At 37.4% G+C, this 22,229-nt stretch overlaps 1 protein-coding gene across 1 annotated transcript in view; it reads right to left on the bottom strand.

The window, feature by feature from the left end:
* The window catches only part of LOC145992324 (uncharacterized), a 603,163-nt gene that overhangs the window by 189,985 nt on the left and 390,949 nt on the right, over positions 1-22,229 (bottom strand). Inside the window, exon 9 of the mRNA XM_083128705.1 lies at positions 11,976-12,140. Coding sequence (XP_082984831.1) covers positions 11,976-12,140 — 165 coding nt within the window. The remainder of the gene's footprint in view (positions 1-11,975; positions 12,141-22,229) is intronic.

Below are 22,229 nucleotides of genomic sequence, written 5' to 3'. Positions count from 1 at the left end.
TATTAATATCGAATGATTTGATAAGAGAAATTTTTATATGAGAAGCAAATACGTGTGTTGTTTCTCACCATCATTAATATTTGCTTTATTTTGTAAGGGGGGATAGAATTTCTGCCTTTTAATCAACCGTGATACATGAATGTATGAATGTATGTATATATGTGTGTGTGTGTGTGTGTGTGTGTGTGTGGGTATAAAGATAATGGCTCTCCTGCACATTGCAAGATTCCGTGAATTCATATGGGGGTGTGAAAGCAGGGCCACCCACATTCAACGTCTCCACTATTTGTGGGGGTGAAGTCATGAGCATCACGCTCGGGTCCTAATTAACCCTATAGTTTCCCATGGCACCCATTTATTAAAGGCCGGAAGAAACCCAGAGCCACTCCGTACCGGAACATTGCTCGAAAAATTCCTAACTGAAATTTCCCACCCCGGGAATTGAACAAGGCATCCCTTGCGGCACCAAGACACCTTATCTACTGGACAACTACGAGCGCCTCCCTCAACCTCTCTCTCTCCCTATATATATACATGTCTGTGTTTTTGTGTGTGTGTCTATATATACATACACGCGCGCGGGTATGGTTGTACACAGACACATACACTCTGCAAATTTGCAATTTTGTCACGTACCCGCGTCCGGCTCCTTTGGACACCACAGGTGTCGTTATCTTCTTGTATCGGACTCTGTTTTTTAAGGCTAAGGTAACACCTAGTCCATTGCCAGAGATACAGGTCGGAATCTTCCGTTCTAATCCTCGAACGACTTGTTTTCTATTATTGGTTAAATTTAGTCGTTGTTGTCGCTGCTTTTCCTGATCACAATCCTATGTACTGATATCACCAGCTTTATGTGATACCGCTATTCGAAGACGTAGCATTGCGTAAAATTTCTTGAAATTGTTGTTTCTTGAGAAAAGATCAAAATGCTTCTTAGCGGAGAGAAAAAGGTACCCGTGTGAAGAGCACAGGTCGCCTTATTACAGACTCAGCTGGTGATTATCAGTCGAAAGGTCATGGTTGGGTTTAGGTCAATACCTCGTCCCCCTTCTAGGTTTATGAAGTGATCCTCAATCAGCTAAGCCGTCATCCAACGGATTAAAATCCTGACTTGGAGGGACTTGGGAGCGGACACGGGTTAAGACCACATATGTCTCGATATTTCTATCTGAATTTCTCGCTTTTATAGCGGAAGTTTGTTGATTATGTCGCTAAGCAATTTTCTACTATCTGAGGTAACCAAGGAGAGAATTTAGCTTTCTGCCTTTCTGATTATTCATAATTCACAAGTAAGATATTAAGATTATTCTTTAATTTTTATCAATCCTATTAACTTATAATTTTCTTTAATATTTGCAGAGTAACATATTTATTAAAATATAATTTCCATGCGTTGATACTGATCTTCATAACATGTAGAGATTGGAAAGAGGCCGTAGTAGGGCGTCCTGAACATATAAACATAATAAAGCGGCGTTCCTATAGGTGAGTCCTTTTCACTAATGACTTAAAAGTAACACTCATAGAAGAGTACCGTCAATTTCAACACCACTTCACAAAATTCGTTGAGCGATTCAAATGATAATATCAAGAATAAACGTACGGCAGGCGCCACAGGTTACCGCGATGTTTCAAATAGTAAATTGGGAGGAAAGACACCTCGTTTAGTGGGTGTCCATTTTAAACAAATTTTGTACGAATCATTGTTTGGTTTGGTCAAAGAGTTTCCAATGGATGACTTAAAACTTTTGCGGTTGCAGTAAATCTCCGGTGACGAAACAGGTTAATATTTTTCAAAATGGAGCACAATAGCAAAAATGTGATACACCATCATGAAAAAACTCTACAGGTCGAGCAGAACATTTCGAAAATTTCGTAGTAACCCCCTCTCTTCACCCAGATTCACCTCGAATACTCTAAATGGGAATGTGGGTTGAGTTACCTCTCGTTTTATATATCTCCTAATTTAAAAATAATATTTTCATTTGTACTTTTGTTATTTTAGGTCGCTTTTCTTCCACTTTTTGCTAATTGCGACGACAACAATAAAATATGATTAAATATAAATGTATAAGAAACACCCGCACTCGAATCTGAAACATACGGCATCAACATCGTTAGTCGAACACTCAAGGCACTCGAACACCAAGCGGCTTTCTGTAGACGTGGAGGTTACCTGATAAAAGATGGCAGAGGGATAGACAAGTTTTCCTTCACTCTGAAAAATATTTTCATGTACGAAAGTTCTAATCAAATTAAGTAATAGTAATGATATTATATTTCTTAATATTGCATCCTGCTTCGGAAATATCTTTCAAAACTTGAGAGGGCATTGGAACTATAAAATGTAGAGTATTGAAGTGGAAGAAAAAAATTACCTCCTAAACCACAAGTCCTGCCAAAAAATGAGAGTGATTCTAAAGTTTGTGTTTGGGAACTTTTTGATGAATACAAACTTTTGCTTCTCGAGTCTCAAAAGTTCACAAGTTTCACCGCTCACTTCAAGTGAAGAGAACTTCTTGGATCGCAAGGAACTTTGAATACAATTAGGGCTGTTTTATGAAGTTGTAAAATTGTCTATTGGAAGAGTAGGGATATCCTTAGCGTTGTAAGATGATAATTATCTTCAAGGCGATGATGGTCAAAAGTAGTAAGGAAGAAATAGGACATGCTTTTTATTAATTCAAATCACGACTTGTTTTCTTCCAGTGCAACTTGGATCTGAGTTGTATCTTGACAAGTCACGACGACATTGAGACTGAGGCAGTCTTTTAAAATTCGAGTAGAAACGAGAACGAGACGAGAGTTTTCATGTAAATCGAGACGAGACCAACATTCTGCCAAGCCTTGTCTCTCTTCATCTCTAGCATTGAGAGGTCTTTCGCTTTAAAAAATATCTGACTATATGACAAATATCCAAGACCACAAGTCTTTGAGGAGACTAACAGATAGATAGTTTGTTTTAGTCTCTTCGGCACAGTTCATGTTGCTGATATTAAATTGGGCCTACGACTAAATATCTAGCTATATAAAGCAATATAATAGGGTAAAATATAACACGAATATGAATTTACACACTTTACTTGTGCTTATACATTTAGTATTTACTTTGTATGTGCTTGGCTCTTTACGACGGTGATGTCAGTATATGTGAAACTTCAATGTTCTCTCACGCAGCAGACGATTTTCATGGACCCTCCTTCCACTCCTGCGTTCCGTACTTGCAGCTGTCATCCCTATTTTGCCAGCGGACTCGCTCAGTGAGCGCATGCGCACTTCCCTCTACGGTCGCGACTCAAGCATGTGGACTTAACTCTAAACCACTTTCACAAGTAAAATCTATATCTGTCGTAAGTTTACCTTAGCTTGACTGATGATTGGTTGGAACTGATGAAGGGGATCTTTAAATGATACATCTATGATAAGGTTGTGACTCGAACACGGAACCTTCGGTGGGTAGATCATGAATCTACCTCGTGTTCGTGAACATTGCCTTACAGTTGACTCTCCACTTTGAAGAAAGTATCCTGTAGTATTTTCAGTTTCCACGAACAGTAGAGCACCATTTCTTCTAGGTTAGAACTAGTATTACATTTTATGTGCTATACTGAAATTAAAGTGTGCATACTTGCAAATGAAGATGAAAAGAGAGAAAATAATTGTTCGTACACTTCCTAATAAGAACACAACAAGTTTTTTTTTATCGTAAATCAAACGTTAATTCTTTGTCAATATCAGTTGTAAGACTGTGCAATCAGCTTTCAGAAAAGTAGAACTATAAGCTGTTTTTAGCAGAGGCATACCCATTGTCATCAGAGTTTTCGTTAGAGCTACTCATCTCCCCCTCCCTTTCAATCATATTTAAAAATATTTTATGTGCTATTTTAAAATGTTTAACATGAAATGGTTTTGTAACTAGTATGAATACAGCTTGTGTGTGTTTTGGCATGCTTAATATAATTTGATGTAGTTACATGGTTGAATGGAATAATAATGCTCCTTATGTCCTCAAATATGTCATTTAAAGTACGTTTATCATTTGATAATAATAATTTGAAACATGATAATGTATTGAGTGCTACAGTACCGGGTGGCCCATAAGTCAGTTGGCAATTTATTGTAGCGTCTCATAACTGCTAGCGCCAACTGACTTATGGGCCACCCTGTATATTGATCGTCGAAAGCCTGGTGTTGATACCAGGTCTGTACCCTGGAATTCCTTGAGGGAGGGGCCAAATCTGAAAATGTGGAAAAAAGATAAGATCCAAAATGCTGTTGGAGTGTTAGATGCGACCAGTAACGGCAATCTAGTATTGTAGCTTAAATTGTACAATTTTTGAGTTTGCAATATTATGATCCAAACTGTCACACTGGAGTGCTTATTGTTTACATTTAATTCTTAGAAGACAGAAGAATTGTGATACTGTCTTCCGCAAATTAACGATGTTTCGAAATTTAATTTAATGTTCTTATTATTTTACCAGCACTATTGAACAGGCATGATAATTTTGAGTTTACATAAAAATAAAAATAAATTAAATGATAGCTAGCAGTGATTCTTATAATGAAGTACGTTCGTACATGTTTGAATGTGAATTAACCCAAAACATGGAAAAGTTTTGCATCACGGCTGCAGTTCAAATAAGATCGGAACGCATATGATAGAAAAAGGACTTTCCCTACTACGTAAATCATTGTCTTGATTCAATGATTACACAACTACATTTACAAAATACTGCAGACTGCAGACTCAGGAGCCTGCCTCCGTCCACAATCAATCCATACATTTATGCAAGGGCAAAATCGAAAATCTTGCAAAATCAGGAAAATCGTCGATATTACTTTCGTAGGTTTATATAGTTTAACATTAAGTAACTTCACAGTTCGAGGGATGGGTCAAGGCCCCCGTTGGGTACGGGCTTGGTTGATACACTCATCTAATTTATTACTTAAGCTACTTTACGTGGCTCTTTCTAGGTAAATTGCAAGGACGAGGATGAATGTTGAACTGATGAAGCAGATGATGGAACAAGACAAAAATATAGTTAAAAAATGAATAAAATAAAGATCCATATCAGGATTTTAATCTATAACCTCAGGTTATGCAGCGCACAATTCTAACCACTCCCCCATCTAGGCTTGCAGACCTGCCTAATTCGTAAGCGACAAGAATCATAGGCTGCCTGTAAGGTTTCCGCTGGCTTGCCAGTGGTCACTTTCCACAGCCTTCATTTCGCTGGCGAAGGATGCTGTAGGGACAGGGGAAGGGGGGCACTGCCTCGCCTGATGCTAATTTGCGGTTGCCGGAGACCACGCTGCAACGTGCGGGAGGGCTGTTGCCATTCGCTTTCACCCCAACTGCTCGGGAGACTTATTGGATGGAGGTCATCAAGGTTCTTGGCTGTCTTATGCGGTATATGAACTCGTAGTTGCAAACATCCCTTGATTACCCAGAATAACGACAATGGGGCAATGTCTTCTTCGCTTTTTAAGAGAAAAAGTTGTATTCTTTATCTCCCGTACAACACTTCATATTATTTCTATTCTTGCCAAAATAGAATTGAGCCTCATTCTGTGACCGTGAAAAATACGAGAAAAAGTGTATAGAAGAGGAGCAAGGATATTTCCATGGTATTCGTCTAGGTTTTCTCGTATTTGTATCCTTCTTACGTTGCTTCGATTTTATGCCACTTTTGGCTAATGAAAACTAATGGCATTTTTGTTGGGGGCTGAAAGGAGGATCGTCCAGGAATGTCCAGTACTTCATTTTTTCCAATTCCAACGTCATCATGCTTTTGAAACTTCGTCATTATTACCTTAACGTCATCAACTGGGTCTAAACGTGTTCCCTTCATTTGATGCTAGAGAGGCCAAAAATGAATGGATCTGGCGACAAGTGTACCGGAATAAGTCTTCTTGCTTATAAATACAGTTGAGTGGGTGCTCAGCGGAGGAAGAGTTTCTTCCATAACGTTTACCCTTTCTCGTACATTGTGTTCAAGAAATCTGGTCTGTTTTTATATTCTTCCAAAAGTCTATAAAAGTCAACATAATACTTTAGAAATCTAACACGTTGCAGCAACACAACTTGGAAGTAAATCCTAATTTGTCGTTTGTAGCAGCGATGGCCAATTATTGGTCTTCTGTAACGCACTCTATGAAAGTAGTTTTCCGTAGACGTTCAATTTGACCCTCCACTTCGGTGTATTCCAATTTCACTTGTATAATTATGCTTTTCCACGTACTGACTGCGTTAAACTGTATCGAAATAAAATGGTTTACAAATAATTCACCTAGAGATTAATTTGATTTAATTTGATTTCTGTTATTTAGCGTCTCTTTTCAGAAACATTTTACTAATCGCGACGGTGAGGATGAGTGATGATATGGTGAAACTGATGAAGGGACACTTACTGGCGTCGTAGCGCTCACCTCGATTTCACCAATATATTTAAAATACATATTATTTGCGTTTATTTTTTTTTTTAGAACGCAAGTGGAAATCCTTCCTAAGTTTTCCAGGAGAAAAAGACCCCTGTGCCACTCAAAGTACCTCAAAGTAAAGAGTCAATAATTTTGCCATCCCCACTCCTTACTAATATTTACTGTAGTTAAGAGCTTTTATCTTAAATGGCTAGAGAAAACATGTACGAAAAACCTGGTGTTTCTATCTCACTCTCATTCATCCATTCGTTTAATAAATACTCCGAATTACGTTACTCATGTGGCGTTACGAAAGGTTAACGAGAATACAACAGCGCAGCGAATACACGATACTAACAAGTGAAATGAATAAATAAAACATTAAAAATTAGATATTTTTTATGCCATCATTTGCCAATATTTTGACAGCAAAAGTTAAATGAAGTATTGAATGGTTATCGCCAAAAATTTTCATTATTTTAAAGCTCTTTGCATAAAATTGAAAAGTAAAATAATAATAATAAGGTCATCAAATAATATTTATTACTATTATTACTGTTGTTATTATATTCTTGTGATATTCTTCTACTGAATCCACGACTGTTTATATTTTCATTCATTTATAGAGTTAACATACTGAAATTAATCTTCTTCTCTTCCATTCCCGTTAAGCGTCGGTGCACGTGCAACTATAGATTCTGTAGGTTAAGTGACATAAAACGAAACTAAAAGTTATGATATTAGGTTTTAAGAAATCTACACTCAATTTTAAATCTAACTAATTTTTACTTTGACTATCCTGTTGGAATACTAATTTAACTGTACTTCATTTCTGATATCAACTCTAAAAACAATAAGCTTTTCTCTTACTTGTAACTTCAAATGAATGATGCTAATTTTCAGAACCGGTCTACTCATTAATTCGACCTCCTCCTCTCGCAACACTCATGAAAGTCGAGGCCACTGATCCCCATGCAAAGAATTGAGACATATAGTTCTAATGGCTAAACGAAACAGTCCTTTATGGTCACATTACTCTTTTACAAAGTTTCTGCGAACTCCAACGAGATTCCTCTGGAAGTGGTATACCCTCTTTGCAACGTAATTCGGAGATCCATTTGAAATAGAGGCTACACATATGCAGGAGGTCTTTCCTGTAGCAATTCACACATTTACAAGCTTCCTGCTCTGCATCAATAATGGAAAATGATAATCTCCTAGGGGAGTCCCGTTGGCGCCACAGCGCAGAAGATTCATTTGAAATGATCGCCGCTAATTCGAATGCGATTGCTCTCTTCCACCGGCAGATAAATTTCCGCAATATTGAAATCGTAATTTCGACAATTCGCAATATGCAACAAATCAATGTTATATTTTGTCATCAACTTCAATTATCTCGTCTAATATGATCGCAATATTTTGTAACCCATTCGTTAAAAAAGTTTTATCACGTAAATACCAATGGCTGGACAATTTTTCTCTGGTTAGTAGCCACGTTTATGAATTAGTTTTGATCCCACATTCTTTAATTTTTAACTGTTTGTTCGGATTCAAAGTTCAGGTTGAACAACATTTTCAAAGTTTCTTTTTTTTTCCATTGAAGTGCAAATACTTACCTATGATAATTGACTGTGTTATATTGTACAGCGGAGTTTTCTTTGGAAAAGTGAGCGATTGATTTGGCTTATCGCGAAGATGAAGAGGATGGGTGATGATATGATGAAATCGATGAAGGAATACTCACAAGGAACACACCCATGCCCAGGCAGGGATTTGAATCCGAAACTCTTTTGGAATATCTAAATTGCAAACTAATTTCAACTTATTCAAAATTTCCGATACAGTATTTTACGCTGAGACTTTATCAGGGACAAGAACGGAACTGCGTTTACTGCATAATATGAATATGTTCAATGTGTTCCTTGGTTCTTAATCGAAAAACAAGCAAATTGATATTACGTTCCTTTCAGCATCTTGAAAATCTGATCAAGCAGTTTAGTTCATATGGCATTAAAGTTATACATTGCAGTTTTCTCCACATGCAGTGTACATAACTTGTCTTTGTGTCAGCAAAACCCTCTGAGTAACTGTGGTTGTAATATTCATTCGAGACACAAACGTGCGATATCATCAAGGACATTTATAAATCATGAATCTGTGATCTTTCGGCTTTACTGTTTGGATTTCATAGACAGATGAAGAAACCGGTCTGGATTTTTATTGTCGAGTTAATGTAGTTTATGGTTGTGGATATAGTTCATACACTGCAGCTGCAAAAACATTCCAGTAATCAAAGGAACTTTGTACTTTAGTGGGGCATCAGTTTCTATTCAGGGCAGGTGTGAAGTTAGTCGCTATGCAGTGATGAGCATCTTCGAGATGAAGTAAGGCATTTACAATTGTTCAATTTTGATTAATTTGTTTTATTTTACTTCGCTTTTTGTGCCACTTTGGCTAATTGCGAAGATGGGGATTAGTGATGACATGATGTTGATGAAGGGACACAAACATCAATGCCCAGGCCGGAATTCGAACCTATAACCCCTGGCGTCGCAGCGCGATGTGCTAACCACTCCGCCACGGGGAACGGTACAGGCATTTGTAAAATACAAAGGATCAGCTTATGCAAACATTTATGTCCTCTGTGTTTCTGTACGGTGTTAGACTTGGACAAGTGTGAGCAAGTTATACAGGGTGTTCATAAAGTCCTGGTACCATAAAAGAAACATAGCTCGGAAACTACATGAAATGGAAGAATGCTGTTGATTGCAAAATGAGATACAACTCTCCACGTTTGTATGCCATACACCTCAATGTGCGCCCCTCTAGTTGCTCTCAGAACATCAACCCATACACGCCCCAGCATATCACAAGTAACAGTTAGGATACTCTCCGTTATTCTTCTTCGAAGAGTAGCAACATCTGGAACAGGAGTGTAGTAACCACAATCTTTGACATACCCCCAGAAGACGAAATTCAAGGGTGTGATATCAGGAGAGCGCGGTGACCAGGGAATAGGTCCATAACGGCCTCTCCACCTGCCAAGGAAATGCCTATCCAAAAGACCTCGAACATCATCTTGTTGAAAAATTATGGTTGGCTAGAATTCCTCCATTGTTCTATTGCATTCTAGGTTTTTTGTAATGGTACAGGGACTTTATGAACACCCTGTCCTTTAAAGGATTTCCCTTATCGTTCAACACTAGGACAACTTTGCGTTCTGACATCACCGGGGAATTCTGTTGTTGTTAGGCTAAATGCCTAAGTTATTAGGTTTAGTTCTCTTAGCATAAATAATATATTTGCAGTGTATGTATGCTAAGAGAAACACCTAACATATCTCACGTAACAACGTAGACGTTCCTCGTCTGACGTCAGATTGTCCTAGCGTTGTGCGATAAGAGAGACCCGACTTTCAAAAGAAACCAGTCTTTGAAAAGTTACTTTCTAAAAGTAAAAATAACAGTGTTACAGTTACGCATAAGACATGAGGCAAAAATCTACTTGAGCCCTTGGAAATGTGGTGCTAGCGGCAAATGCTAGGCTAAAAGAACGAATGTGTGGATTTTAAGCGAACTGAATATTCATGACAGTCTATCGTCAATTTGACGTCTCTGGATCGTACTATACTTTGGGCAAACCGTATGTCATGATGAAACTAGAACTGAGAAATTAATTATCCAAGGAAAGGTATAAGATAAGAATGTAAGGTATTGTATTTTATTGTGTTGTGTTCAGTTAGATGGATGGATAAAATTAACATTGATTGATTGATTTGTTGTTTTAAGTTCACTTTATGCACAGCAAGCTAATCTGGACTGGACATACAGTATAAAGTGGGATTCGAACCACTATGTGCCTTCACATGGTATTGAACCCGACACCCCTTGATCACAAGGCGACGACGTACATATATATTCAATTATCTCCCTATTGATTAATAAACTACAACTACTTAACTTAATAGCCTATAACTCCCTCCGATAACAAATGTACTAATAATTAATTGTTTCTTTTATAACGATGTGGATAATATTACCTATCACTGCGCCATCGGGGTGGCCCACGATCAAATTAAACATTTTACAAAAAAACCTCTGATTTCCTTTAGAGATGTTGGAGGCACATAGTGGTTCGGATCCAACTTCAAACTGTAGGTCCAGTTTTCATTAGCCTTACTGTGCATAAAGTGGACTTAAAACACCAACTCATCAACAACAACAACCTTTAGAGATGTAGAAAATCGTCATAATTGGATAAGTACAACATACATGTATAACGCAGTTAGCTCATAGAACGACAATTCTTCAGAAATGAGGCGAAAGAATAGTTCTTCCAAATCATTAAATTATAAATTTGTATCCCTAACACTCATGATACTGAAAGTAACGAAATATCAATTTCCGATTAGTAACTATGGAAGATATGGAACATATACAGATTGTGCAGTAAACCCAGTTAAGTACTATTTATGTCTGCTAAAGTCTCAGTGCAAAATGATGTTAGTTCTCTATCGGAAACTTTGAGCAGAAGAGAGAAGTATTTTTTTAATATGTGTCTGTTTTATACTTTTTTGCTTTACTTTGGTTTTATGCACAGAAAACCTAATCGAGAAAAAAAACTACAGTTTGCAATGGAATCACAACTCATGCTCCTTTCACCGAGTATCGAACCCGGAATTTCTTGATTCAATTTGTCCGTTGAATTTTTCATACTACTAATAGCCTGTGATTTCATGGTGTTATTTCGGTTAATCCATGAAGCACAGAAGGACAATTTCAAGTAAAGGTCTAATAAATGTTTCGTAGAAAACTAACTTGTGTACAAGATGAATATATTTGAAGATAAATTGAAACTGAATTTAAAACAAATTAGGCTGTATTTTCAAGACATCGAAGCAACATTTTTGTGGAAAGTGCATTATTTTTTTTTGTTTGTTTGTTATTTACCGTCACTCTTCTTCTAATCGCGACGATGAAAATTAGAATGAGTAACGCTTGGGAGTAAATAGTAAAGTCACACTCGCAAAGAAACATGCTCGCTCAATCCAGAACTTGAACCCGAGAACCTTGATGGACAGATTAAAAATTCACCGCTTAACGCTCTCGGCCACAGATTCTGGCGCAAGACGAATTATTACAGCCCGGCTGTCTATTGCGACGAGTATCATATTTTATGGAGTAAATAAGTCTTTAGCAATATGCTTGGAATTTTGAAGGCGTAAAAGGTTTTATCCACCATGAGTGCAGTTAAAATAAATACTGATAAGTAAATGATTATGCGTAACTGAACAAAGTGAAACCGAACTCGAAATTCTGAGGTCTTCGTCAAGAATGTGCCTGCTGAACACATGTTTTTAAAGCAGATGTGAAACAATATTTCTGAAGTGAGTCTCATCAACAAGCACTCTGATACGAATCTATGTCCAAAATAGGAGAATCAATTAAAATACTATGAACCCAAAGGAAAGTTTCATCGCACATGATAGTGGCTTAGCGTGCATGCAGCAGAAGGCCATAAGTCATGATAATTGGCTTGGAAGTACTCACCTGAAAATCACCGCAAAGGCACGTGACCCAGTCTCCCCTATCTGATACGATAAGGATGTGATCCATCTGCGAGAGAGGCAGGAGGTTGGTCTCGCACACGCAGCCATTCTCCCCGCAGCGGGTGGCGCAGTGGGTGTCCTGCTCCTTCCTGCTCACCTCCTCCACCTGGAAAGAGAAGCGGCGATTGTTACTGTACGAAGAAAGGAAACCTTAATTGCAAGTTACGACGAAAGCCACTGAAAGGTTGGAGATAAATCAAACAGAGAAATCAGCTCGAAAAATCACAAATATTTCTTGAACTGCATGAAAGACCAATTACACGAATGCATGCTAATAATTACAAGCAGTCTTAGACACATTTGTTAACGATACATATTAGCAAGCCAAAATCAGTTCTTGGCTTGCACAATTTAATTATGAAATCGAAATTCAAACAACTCCAAAAACACTTTTATCAATTGAAGTAGTTTTTTCTTCCACTTCTCGTTAATCGCAGCGGCGTAGCCAAGGCGGGGTACGGGGTTTAAGCGCCCCCCCCTTGAGCTTGTGAAATGTTATGAAAAATGCTGTGGAAAAACATTAAATGGCCAATTTACCACAGTCAAAGATCTGGGACAATAGTATTACTATTACAACAACAACAACTACTACTACTACTACTACTAATAATAATAATAATAATAATAACTTGAATTATTATTTCCATGCAGCACGGAGAAAAGCACAGCATTCAAAACACATGCGTCTTTCAGAGAGAAAGCCTTGAAAATTAACAAGTATTCTTGAAAATAAAATATGAGAGAAACTATTATTTAAAAGAGAGAGAACTTGTTTTGTATCTCAGTGTGCAACAATGTTCAATACACTAGCGTACGCAGGATTTTTTTTCGGGATGGGCTGGAATAGTAAATGTGGATAGCACATGCCTTCGTTTTTGATGTCAGGATTCATAATAAAATATTTCGTACTTTTGGAGCTTTTCAGTCTATTAAAATTGTATTCAAAGACAAAAATGGTAATCGGGACTCACTTTAAAAGAGGTTTCGCATTTACACATTTTGATTTTTTAAAGTTCTTAAAGGATTTTTATTTCAAAATTCTGATTTTCTCAAAATTTCGGTATGGGCTGTAACCCCATCAGCCACCCCTCTACGTGCGCCAGTGTTCAATGAACATGTATTTTTTTGTGTGAACAATGAGAATTAACTAAAGAAAGTTCTTGGTTCGTTGTAAGAGGCTAATGTATAGACAAAGGCTACGTGGACAAGAACAGTCACCAGTCCGCCTTCCCATTTTTTACCGCAGCATGTTTGCATGTCTCTCTTTTAAAATGTCTCACCTCGTTGACTAGACAATTATTCAAACGACAATAAGCTTAACTATTGTAAAATGTTTTGTTGGTAAGAACAGCGAGACAATCCAGATGTGAATTATCGGGGACATTTATGCGGGGAAGAAGCCGGAAAAATTCCAACCAATTCCGGGAATCGAACCCGGATCTACCGCGTGGTTGTCAGACGCTCTACCGACCAGACCACCGCAGCTCCTTGGATGAGTTCCATACATTGATTATTTAAATTTATTTTAATATATTTTCTTATTTTTATGGATTTTCTTCACACTTAAAATGTCTCACCTCGTTGACGAGACAATTATTTCGTAACAAAGAAACAAAAGAATGCTCCCAGAATTTGATAAAAATCGAATGAATAGAAAGTGATATAGTTCTATTGTATTCGTAAATACTATATTTATGTAGATCTCTGCTACTTAATAGTAGTAGTGGTATTACTAGTATTATTAGTAGTAATTCAGCTAATTAATTAATTATAAGTATTATTAATTAATTGTGATTATTATTATTTAATTAAAGTATAATAAAACAATGGTAATGTGAATTTGGAGAAAGTTTTAGAAATACCCCCCCCCCCCCTTTTGGTAAAATCCTGCGTACGCTACTGAGTTAATCGGAACGATCATTACATAAAATTCATCAAAGAACGAACAAACAAACACCCATACATAGGCTAGGATTCGAAGGCTAAACAAACAATTATAAGAAATGTAATTTAAATTGATTGATTTGCTTTATTTTACTTAGGTGCTACCTTTGGCTAATTTGCAAAGTTGGGGATGAGTGATGATGTGATGAATAGATGAATGGACACTCACAAACATCCATGCTGAGGCCGGAATTCGAACCCGGGATCCCTGGATGTAATTTAAGGTATCAGATTTAATACTAATATCAATTTACACAAAAACTTAAAAAGAGTAACAAAATTGTGCCAGGTAAGTTGCCGGGGAAAGGGAAAGTATGCAATTATTGCTAATGCCAACGTTCCAGGCAAAAATATTTCAACATTAGGAAGTAGACTGTTGTGAAGCTTCAAAATTCTGTACGCACAATCACGCTTTTAAATTAAACTTACTCCTTTTTTGTGGAAGGGTGGTTCTGTACCTTCTTCTACTGTTATATTCAAGTATGGATAGGAAATGCATATGCATTTAGATGAAAATCACTATCTTTCTGAAGGGTGATAAGTTATTATTATTAAAATTAACAATAACAATTAAAACAATTAAAATAATTTTAAAAACTGAGAATCGCTCACCCATTTCCTCAATAAAAAATATTTTACTAGGGTTCACGTTCCATCCTGATTTTTAAATTTTCCACGAATTGTTACTGTACTTACCAATTTTTGGATATGGTAGAGTTTAACTGTTTTTACTGTAGAATCAATGTTTCAAGTACATTAATATTTGTTCCATCTTTGTGTATTACCAAGAACAGCTAACTCACCTCGTCTTCTTGTGAGAATGAGAAACTTAGGTGCTCTGTAATGTGTACTGGTGAAGTCTTCCTACCTTACCTTACCTTAAATATACATTACTCTCTTCAGCCAGCAATAACAAATACTAAGGTATTGAATATTTCTTGACAATATGCTATCACATTCTGTTAGTTTGTAATAGTCAGATGTATTGTAAGCTATTGAACTGATGTCACGCGTTTCATGAAGTTCAGTTTTAAAATGTAATGGAAAGTTAATTACAGTTCACTATTGTTTAGAAGGGAGATATCGTAACAATCTATAAAATCATTGAAAATATTACGTTCAAAGAACTCCAAATCCTAGACATTTAGCCATCACCTTTCCAATCAGGAAATTGCTAGAACCATCTGAAGAATGTCTTCTCAGACATTGCCGAGCTTCCTTGATCGCCATCGTTCCAAACAGGTGTAAAGAATTGCAGTGAAGGAAGAGACTAAAGTTAAGTGAGTCGACATTGTTTAGTAAATTCGATCGGAATAAATGTCTGGCAGGACGGGGGTGAGTGATGTGTTTTGCCATTCATATGTGTGTAATTATCATCTCTCGCACCTTACCATCAAGCTAACCATGAACAGCAAGTATGCCAATAGTCAGGATGAATGAGCTACATCCATTCGTTCCCTATTGGGTAGGGGACTCTCTGGCATCCACCTCGTTAATTCACACCTTGGGTACGAAGGTTTACGGCAAATTGAACACATATACACATGAACTTACACATCCGATTTAAAATTTTTAGTTTCGTCGATATGGTGGTCACATACATTTCTATGGTGATATACGTACATTTTGACTTCCCCACGTAATTTGCCTCTATGTGGGAAGCAAGTTATGTCCGAAAATCTTACCACGCACTAGATAGATGAACTCTGCCCCCTTTTTCCTAAAGCCATAAATATACGTACCTTAGTAGTGAAAGCGATACCTTGGTAAAAATTATAAATTATAAGCAAATATTAATTTTCAATTTCAAGTTTATTACAATCAGAGCAGTGACAAATAACTACTAATAACAAGAATCCTAATATGACTAACATTTAGATCAATAACCAGTAATTAACCTTGACTTGGCATATAAATTGTGTGTTCCCCCTGTATATGTTGAATAGTTATAGGACAATCTTAATTATTTACTTTACCACACGTAACATTATGGGCCATAAAAAAAGGTTATGGAAGTTTATTTTAAAAAAAATAATAATAACCCCCATTTTAAGTAGGTTATTATTAGCCCTAATGGCCGATAAGTACTAGACTAACGCGGATTAGGTAATTTATTAATTCATAGTTAGCAACAATACTTAACTGCAGTAGAATTTCCTCAGTATGTTTGTAGCTTCGTTACCCGAGACCAAGTGGATGAGCGTGTAACATAAACATACATATGCAATTTGGGCAGAATACGGACAAATGGATGTAGTGAGATTCTCTGATATGCTGCTGGCAACACTGCAGCCAACCTACTGTGTTCGGACGGGAGATAGAAAGGGAGGGAAATGTTCCAAAGTCAGGGACATTGTGGCGATTCTATTCGCGCAACAAACTAGAGCTCTCTAAAATGGTGATTTATGTTCTGTATGAAACCACGAGGTATATTCTTTGTTGAAAAAAGAGCTTCAGTAAACAACGGACAGTTTGTGTACGAAATCAAGACAATTACAGTCTTCCGAAGTGTGATTACCTCCAGAAAAATAATTATGAAGTCCTCAATTAATGCAATAGCATCACATACAATTGGCAACTTGTTGATGTAGGTTCACAATATGAAGACAAAAATGCATGCTTTGAGAGGAAAGGGTGTCTCCAATATTTTGACCCTGAACATGCAATATCATGTTTCCATTACACTGTTTTCATCCTATACCTCATTTTTAGAGATGGTGAGTCAACTAAAAAATTTAATTAGTTCATTTGTTTTTCACTTTTTTAGGTAGAAGTTTATTTAGCGAAGGTTGCAGAAATTTGCCATATTTCAGTAATATTGATCTGCACACGTTTCCAAGTGCTCAGCAAGTGTGACAACATTATCAAAGTCTCGACTCTTTTTGTGAACTAGTGTGCTAGGCAGACATAGGGATATTAAATTTTCAGATGCAGAATAATTTCTATACATTCTGTAGTTCCTGAAGTTAAGAAACACTGTTATTTATTTGTAGACGTGAAGCTTTCATCTTTAAAAAGAGAGAAACGGCGTTTTAAAACTCACTTAATAACTGTTGCAACTTCGAGGAAGCTTTGCGAATAGTAGGTCACACCCACTTTGTGTCACAGTCTGTCCTGTGATTTTCTTGGCTTTTAAGGATTTAATTTGACTCAACCTAGTTTATTATATATATTGTAATGTGAACAGGGTGTTAACGAGGGACGAGGGATGTCACTTAGGGATGTAGCAGCAAAACAATGTTCAACTGGGTTTTACAGGTTGTGGAGAGCCCTCCTTGACTCGGCGAAGAGGTAAGGAAAGCACGCTCACCTAATCGGGCAGCGACCCGTCTGGCTTCTCGGACTCTGGTGACGACCACGGCATGAGCGAGGCGTTGACTGGCAGCACCTGAACAGTGGCGCACGTCGACCGCGATAACGTTTGCACACTCCTGATGCTTCCCAAAAGTCTTGGGTAATTATCCGACTCGCCACGTGCAGCGTTTCTGAGGAGCTTGCAAGCTACCTGTCACTACTTTCCTCTTTCGATCAGGAAGAGCGACTCGGTAGTTGCAAGATGGATTCTGTCTAGCCAGAGGAATTTTGATATTGTCGCTGCCTTGATTGGGTCAGTGTGCTCGAGTTAACTTGGTTTTTACTTTAAGCCATTGATGCTCCTTCGCCTTACCATATATGTGTGTGTGTGTGTGTGTGTGCGCGCGAGCGCGTGTGTGTTGAATAATAGATTGATGCAAATGGTTTATTTTACTCCGCTTTTCTGCCACTTTTGGCGAATCGAGAAGATGAGAATGTGTGATGATATGATGAAAATTGAATTGATGAAGGGACAATCACAAATAACGCCCATGCCCGGGCCGAAATTCAAACCCGGGGCCTTTGCCGTTGTAGCGCGTTGTGATAACCATTCCGCCACGGAGGTCAGGATTCACACACACACACACACACACACACACACCCCACACATATATATATATATGCATGTGTGTGTGTGTGTGTGTGTGTGTGTGTGAATGAGTGCAGATTACTTGATACAGTAAACGTTCCGGCCAGAAGTCACTCCTGCCACTTTTGTAGGGGGCGCTCAAACGATGTGAGGGCTTTGAAAGACTGTCGGAGATAGGACAACTATTAAAGAGAAATGGATGGTCTACAAACTGACATTTCGATCATGGACAGCGGGATCATTTTTTACTACGGGATCAGCCTGTCTGCGGCAGAAGCAACTGAAAATGAAGAGGCTTCTCCTCTCGCCGTATTTTGCTCCGATGGAGTTTCCCGTGCAACCATGCCTATCGAGCAATTCCATGCTTCAGTGGCACTCCCCTAGATAGCTTAGTGAGCCAAATATCCTTTGGATTAGTCTGTCTGTCGGGCAGAGACAAACGGATAATTAAAAATCAAGATTACACCCTGTTGCTCCAATCTATTAATTCTTTAAGTTTCTTTGAGAAAGTGTGAGCAAGTTATCCTTTAGATAATAGATAGTCTCTGCAAGTTACTTTTTAAAAGTGAAAGTAACAGAATTTCTTTGCTCAGAAAGAAATTAAGTTGCTCTTAGAAGGTGTGAGCAAGTTATTCTTTAAAAGATAAACTGTCTTTGAAAACTTACTTTTTAAAAATCAATGTAACAGAGTTCCAGTTAGAGAAAGTAAGTTATAGGTACAGTCAGTTTTTGAAATATAACTCAATTATAGTTAGCGTTACTTTCAATTACTTCTTTCTGGAAATATATAATATAGCTCATACAAACGTGCTGTATGTATGGACTTCAAGCGGGCTGTTCTTTTCTTTACATTTATAAAATTTACAGTAATTTTCATTAAATTTATAATACACTTTGTATGTAGATACAGGGTGGTGCAAATTGTATGTACCAATTTGAAATGACAACCCTGCCAGAATGCACTTGTGCATGTGTGGCATACCTACACGTTGGCCGGAGCAGACGCGGATTGCGGCGGTGAAAGCTCTCCTCATCCAAACAGGCACTGCGGCGGAACAACGAAGATCGCCATGCACCTGTTCCAGAGACACACAGCATTCTGAGGTGGGTTGTTACAGTACAGAGTCACGAGTAATGTGAACCGTCAGTCGCCGTGAAATACGCGATATTCCACAGGACATGTGGAGACGCGCGCATAGACACCAACGTTGTGGAGAGGCACTTTCTACCCTCCAAAAATTCACGTAGAGGGGCACATTTATATATATTCATAAACAAAGAATATTTTTTATGTCAACCTTGCCTCCCCCAAAATTTGTCTCAAGTTGCCGCCTCTGGACGCGCCGCATGAAAGCCTTCCTGCGTAGTCTCGAACAGTGCATCCAAGCAGAAGGACATTTGGAGGACGTTATTTTCAAGATGCACTGACTTCTGTATTGTCCATATTGTTCACTGTGTTAGCTTCGCATGTGTATATTTTTACTTAATAACCATATGAAGTTACTACAAGCACTCACCGTCTGTTCGTTGTCATTTGAAGTTGGTAGATACAATATGCGTCACCCTGTATGAGTAAGAACATTACAGAAGCAAGGATGTTCGTACAAAACACCAAAACGTAAGACAAATAACATCACGCGAAGCAATTTTCATTACAAATGTAGATATTTTTATAGATTAGTATTTTATTCATATTTGTTTTTAGCAAAGCCGTAATTTTATTAGTTACTGTTGCAACATACAAAACAGTAACTGTAAAAGTAATTGTTAAGTGCATTACTGATTGAAAGGAAAATATATATCTGTTACAGTTATTCATTTCAAAACGTAACTGCTATTTCTAACCCGTAAGTTGTTGCAGTTACTTATTTTGGAACAGTAACCTTAAACCCTTTCTACATCAAAGGTAAGCACTGTAACTGACTTGTTTCAATTAATCATAATTATTTGGTTGAACATTCTTGTAAACAAAAAATGCTGTTACTAAATTTAGAAATTTTGAGTAAAATATTTGGTAATTATTCGCAAGTGGACCAGCTGATCTTTGAGAATTATTAAAATAAGTGTTGTGGTGACCAATCATTTGTCTGCTATCTATTGAATCAATTCTTACCGCACTACCTTATTTCAAGCAAACATTGTCTCGATTAGCCGAAAATTGCAGAAAAGCGACCTAAAAGACCAAATTCAATCAATGAATCAATCCAAGAAAACATAATTACGTTTATTCAATATAATGCCTTATATGTTTTGGGAAAAAACAAATTAATTTATCCGAACTATCTCACCACAAAGGAAAAAACTTATTACCGTATTTCCCTGCGTATAATACGAACTTTTCCCCTTTACAAATAGGCGTGAAAAACAGACTGCGTCTTATACGTCTATACTCAGTTTGTTATTACCTTCATTTCTGGACATTTCCTTGATTTGAATTGATTTGGTTTATCTTACTTCGCTTTTTGTGCCACTTTTGGCTAATTTGCGAATGAGTGATGATATGGTGAAATTGATGAATGGACACTCACAAATATCCATGCCCAGGCCAGGACTCGAACCCGTGACCCCTGGCGTTGTAGCGCGATGTGCTATCCACTCCGCCACGAGGTCGGCTGGACATTTTCTCTATTCTGAGTTAGACGATTTCTTTCTTGTTCTTGCTTCCTTGCGGTGTGTGACGATGATTAAAATGTATTCCTTCCTAGTTAGATTAGGTAAGTTTCTTGTTTAAAGAAGACCTACATATTACTTTATATGTGAAATACTGTAAAATAATTATAAATTCAGTGATAAAACTTTTTCTTCAAAAGTGTGTGCAAATAGCGGGTGCGTCTTAAACGTCGGAAAATACGGCAATAACGATGTAAACTCCCGGCGAAATCATTTGGCCTCTTCTGTCGAATCCACCATACAGACCCGACATGGCTCCTTCATTATGTTATGATTTGTTCAAGAAACTTTTCGAAAGAGGTTACAAACGCTCAACGAACATATTTACTCCCTTGAACAAAGTTTGCATAAAATCGGTTTCACAATATGAATTGAAAATGATAATGGGTTTTCACAACAGCTCCAAAGAGATTTGAAACAAGACCAAGGTCATATCTGTAGGACCAAATAATACTAATAAAAATATTTTTTAACAAAATTGATAAGAATCTTTTTTGGCCTATTTAAATAATCTGAATATCAAAATTGTATTTAAAAGCTTTCTAGCTACACTGTATTTACATTTCATCACGATTGGACAGAAAGTATTCGTTATTTCTAGAATTTCAGAGAGCGATCATTTGGAAAATACAAAAACGACACTTTTCTTCTTCCTCACGATAAAAATATTAAGCACAATCGAAAAGAAATTTGGTTACTGTAGCTTAACGCAGAATTGAATAAGCTAAATTTTTGTACAACTCGTTTTTCTGTAAGTTTCATGGTAAATTTTTATTTGGAATCCAAACTCGAGTATCCATTATTGTTGGTCCGATGTTAATGAATTTCGCAATTATTTACGTTCAATTTATTTTAATATAGGAGAAGGTTGCCGAAATTGGACGAGTTTTTGAAACAGGTGAGTTGACACTACTGGCTGGCGACAGTGCCGTGTACAAATGACTCAGCGGTCAGTCAACCAGAGACGTTCGACGAAGTAGGGGTGCTGTTATTGGGTTTCCATTCTTCGGGTTGCAATTATTGTGCTTCGGTTGGTTGATGTGGGGGTTTTAAGTCCACTTTATGCACAGTAAGGCTAATCGGGACTGGACCTACAGTTTAAAGTGGGATCCGAGCCACTATGTGTCTCCACCGGGTATCGAACCCGGGACCCCTTGATTACAAGGCGACGACGCTACCACTGCGCCATCGGGGAGGCCTATTGTGCTTCTGATCAGTAGATGGTATCTGCGCCAACGTCTGTTTTCTCCATGGGTGATCTTTTATTTGCACGTACTTATAACTAATTTGCACGTACTTAGAACTAATTTGCGCGTACTTAGAATTTATTAGCAAGTACTTAGAATACTTTACATTTATGTATTTGCATGTTTATAACTTTTTATGAATATATAATTATTTATTTTATGAAAAATATGTATATAGAAGGTAATTAGAGGTACTAAACGCTATGCATATGTTTTTATATTCATTACTGCAAAGTATGTAATGTATAAATCGATAATATTAATGTTTATAATATTGAAAATAAGTTTTTATGGTTTATGAACCGCTATGAACGGTGGTAATGGGTGTAGGTACAGGTCCAATTACGATTGGGGACGGTCCCGGTACTCGAACCCGAGATATGTAATATTA

The sequence above is a fragment of the Lepisma saccharinum genome, chromosome 9 (assembly GCF_977018435.1).
Source record: "Lepisma saccharinum chromosome 9, izLepSacc3.1, whole genome shotgun sequence".
Lineage (NCBI taxonomy): Eukaryota > Metazoa > Arthropoda > Insecta > Zygentoma > Lepismatidae > Lepisma > Lepisma saccharinum.
The sequence above is the reverse complement of the archived record's forward strand: the minus strand, read 5'-3'. Positions and strand labels throughout refer to the sequence as shown.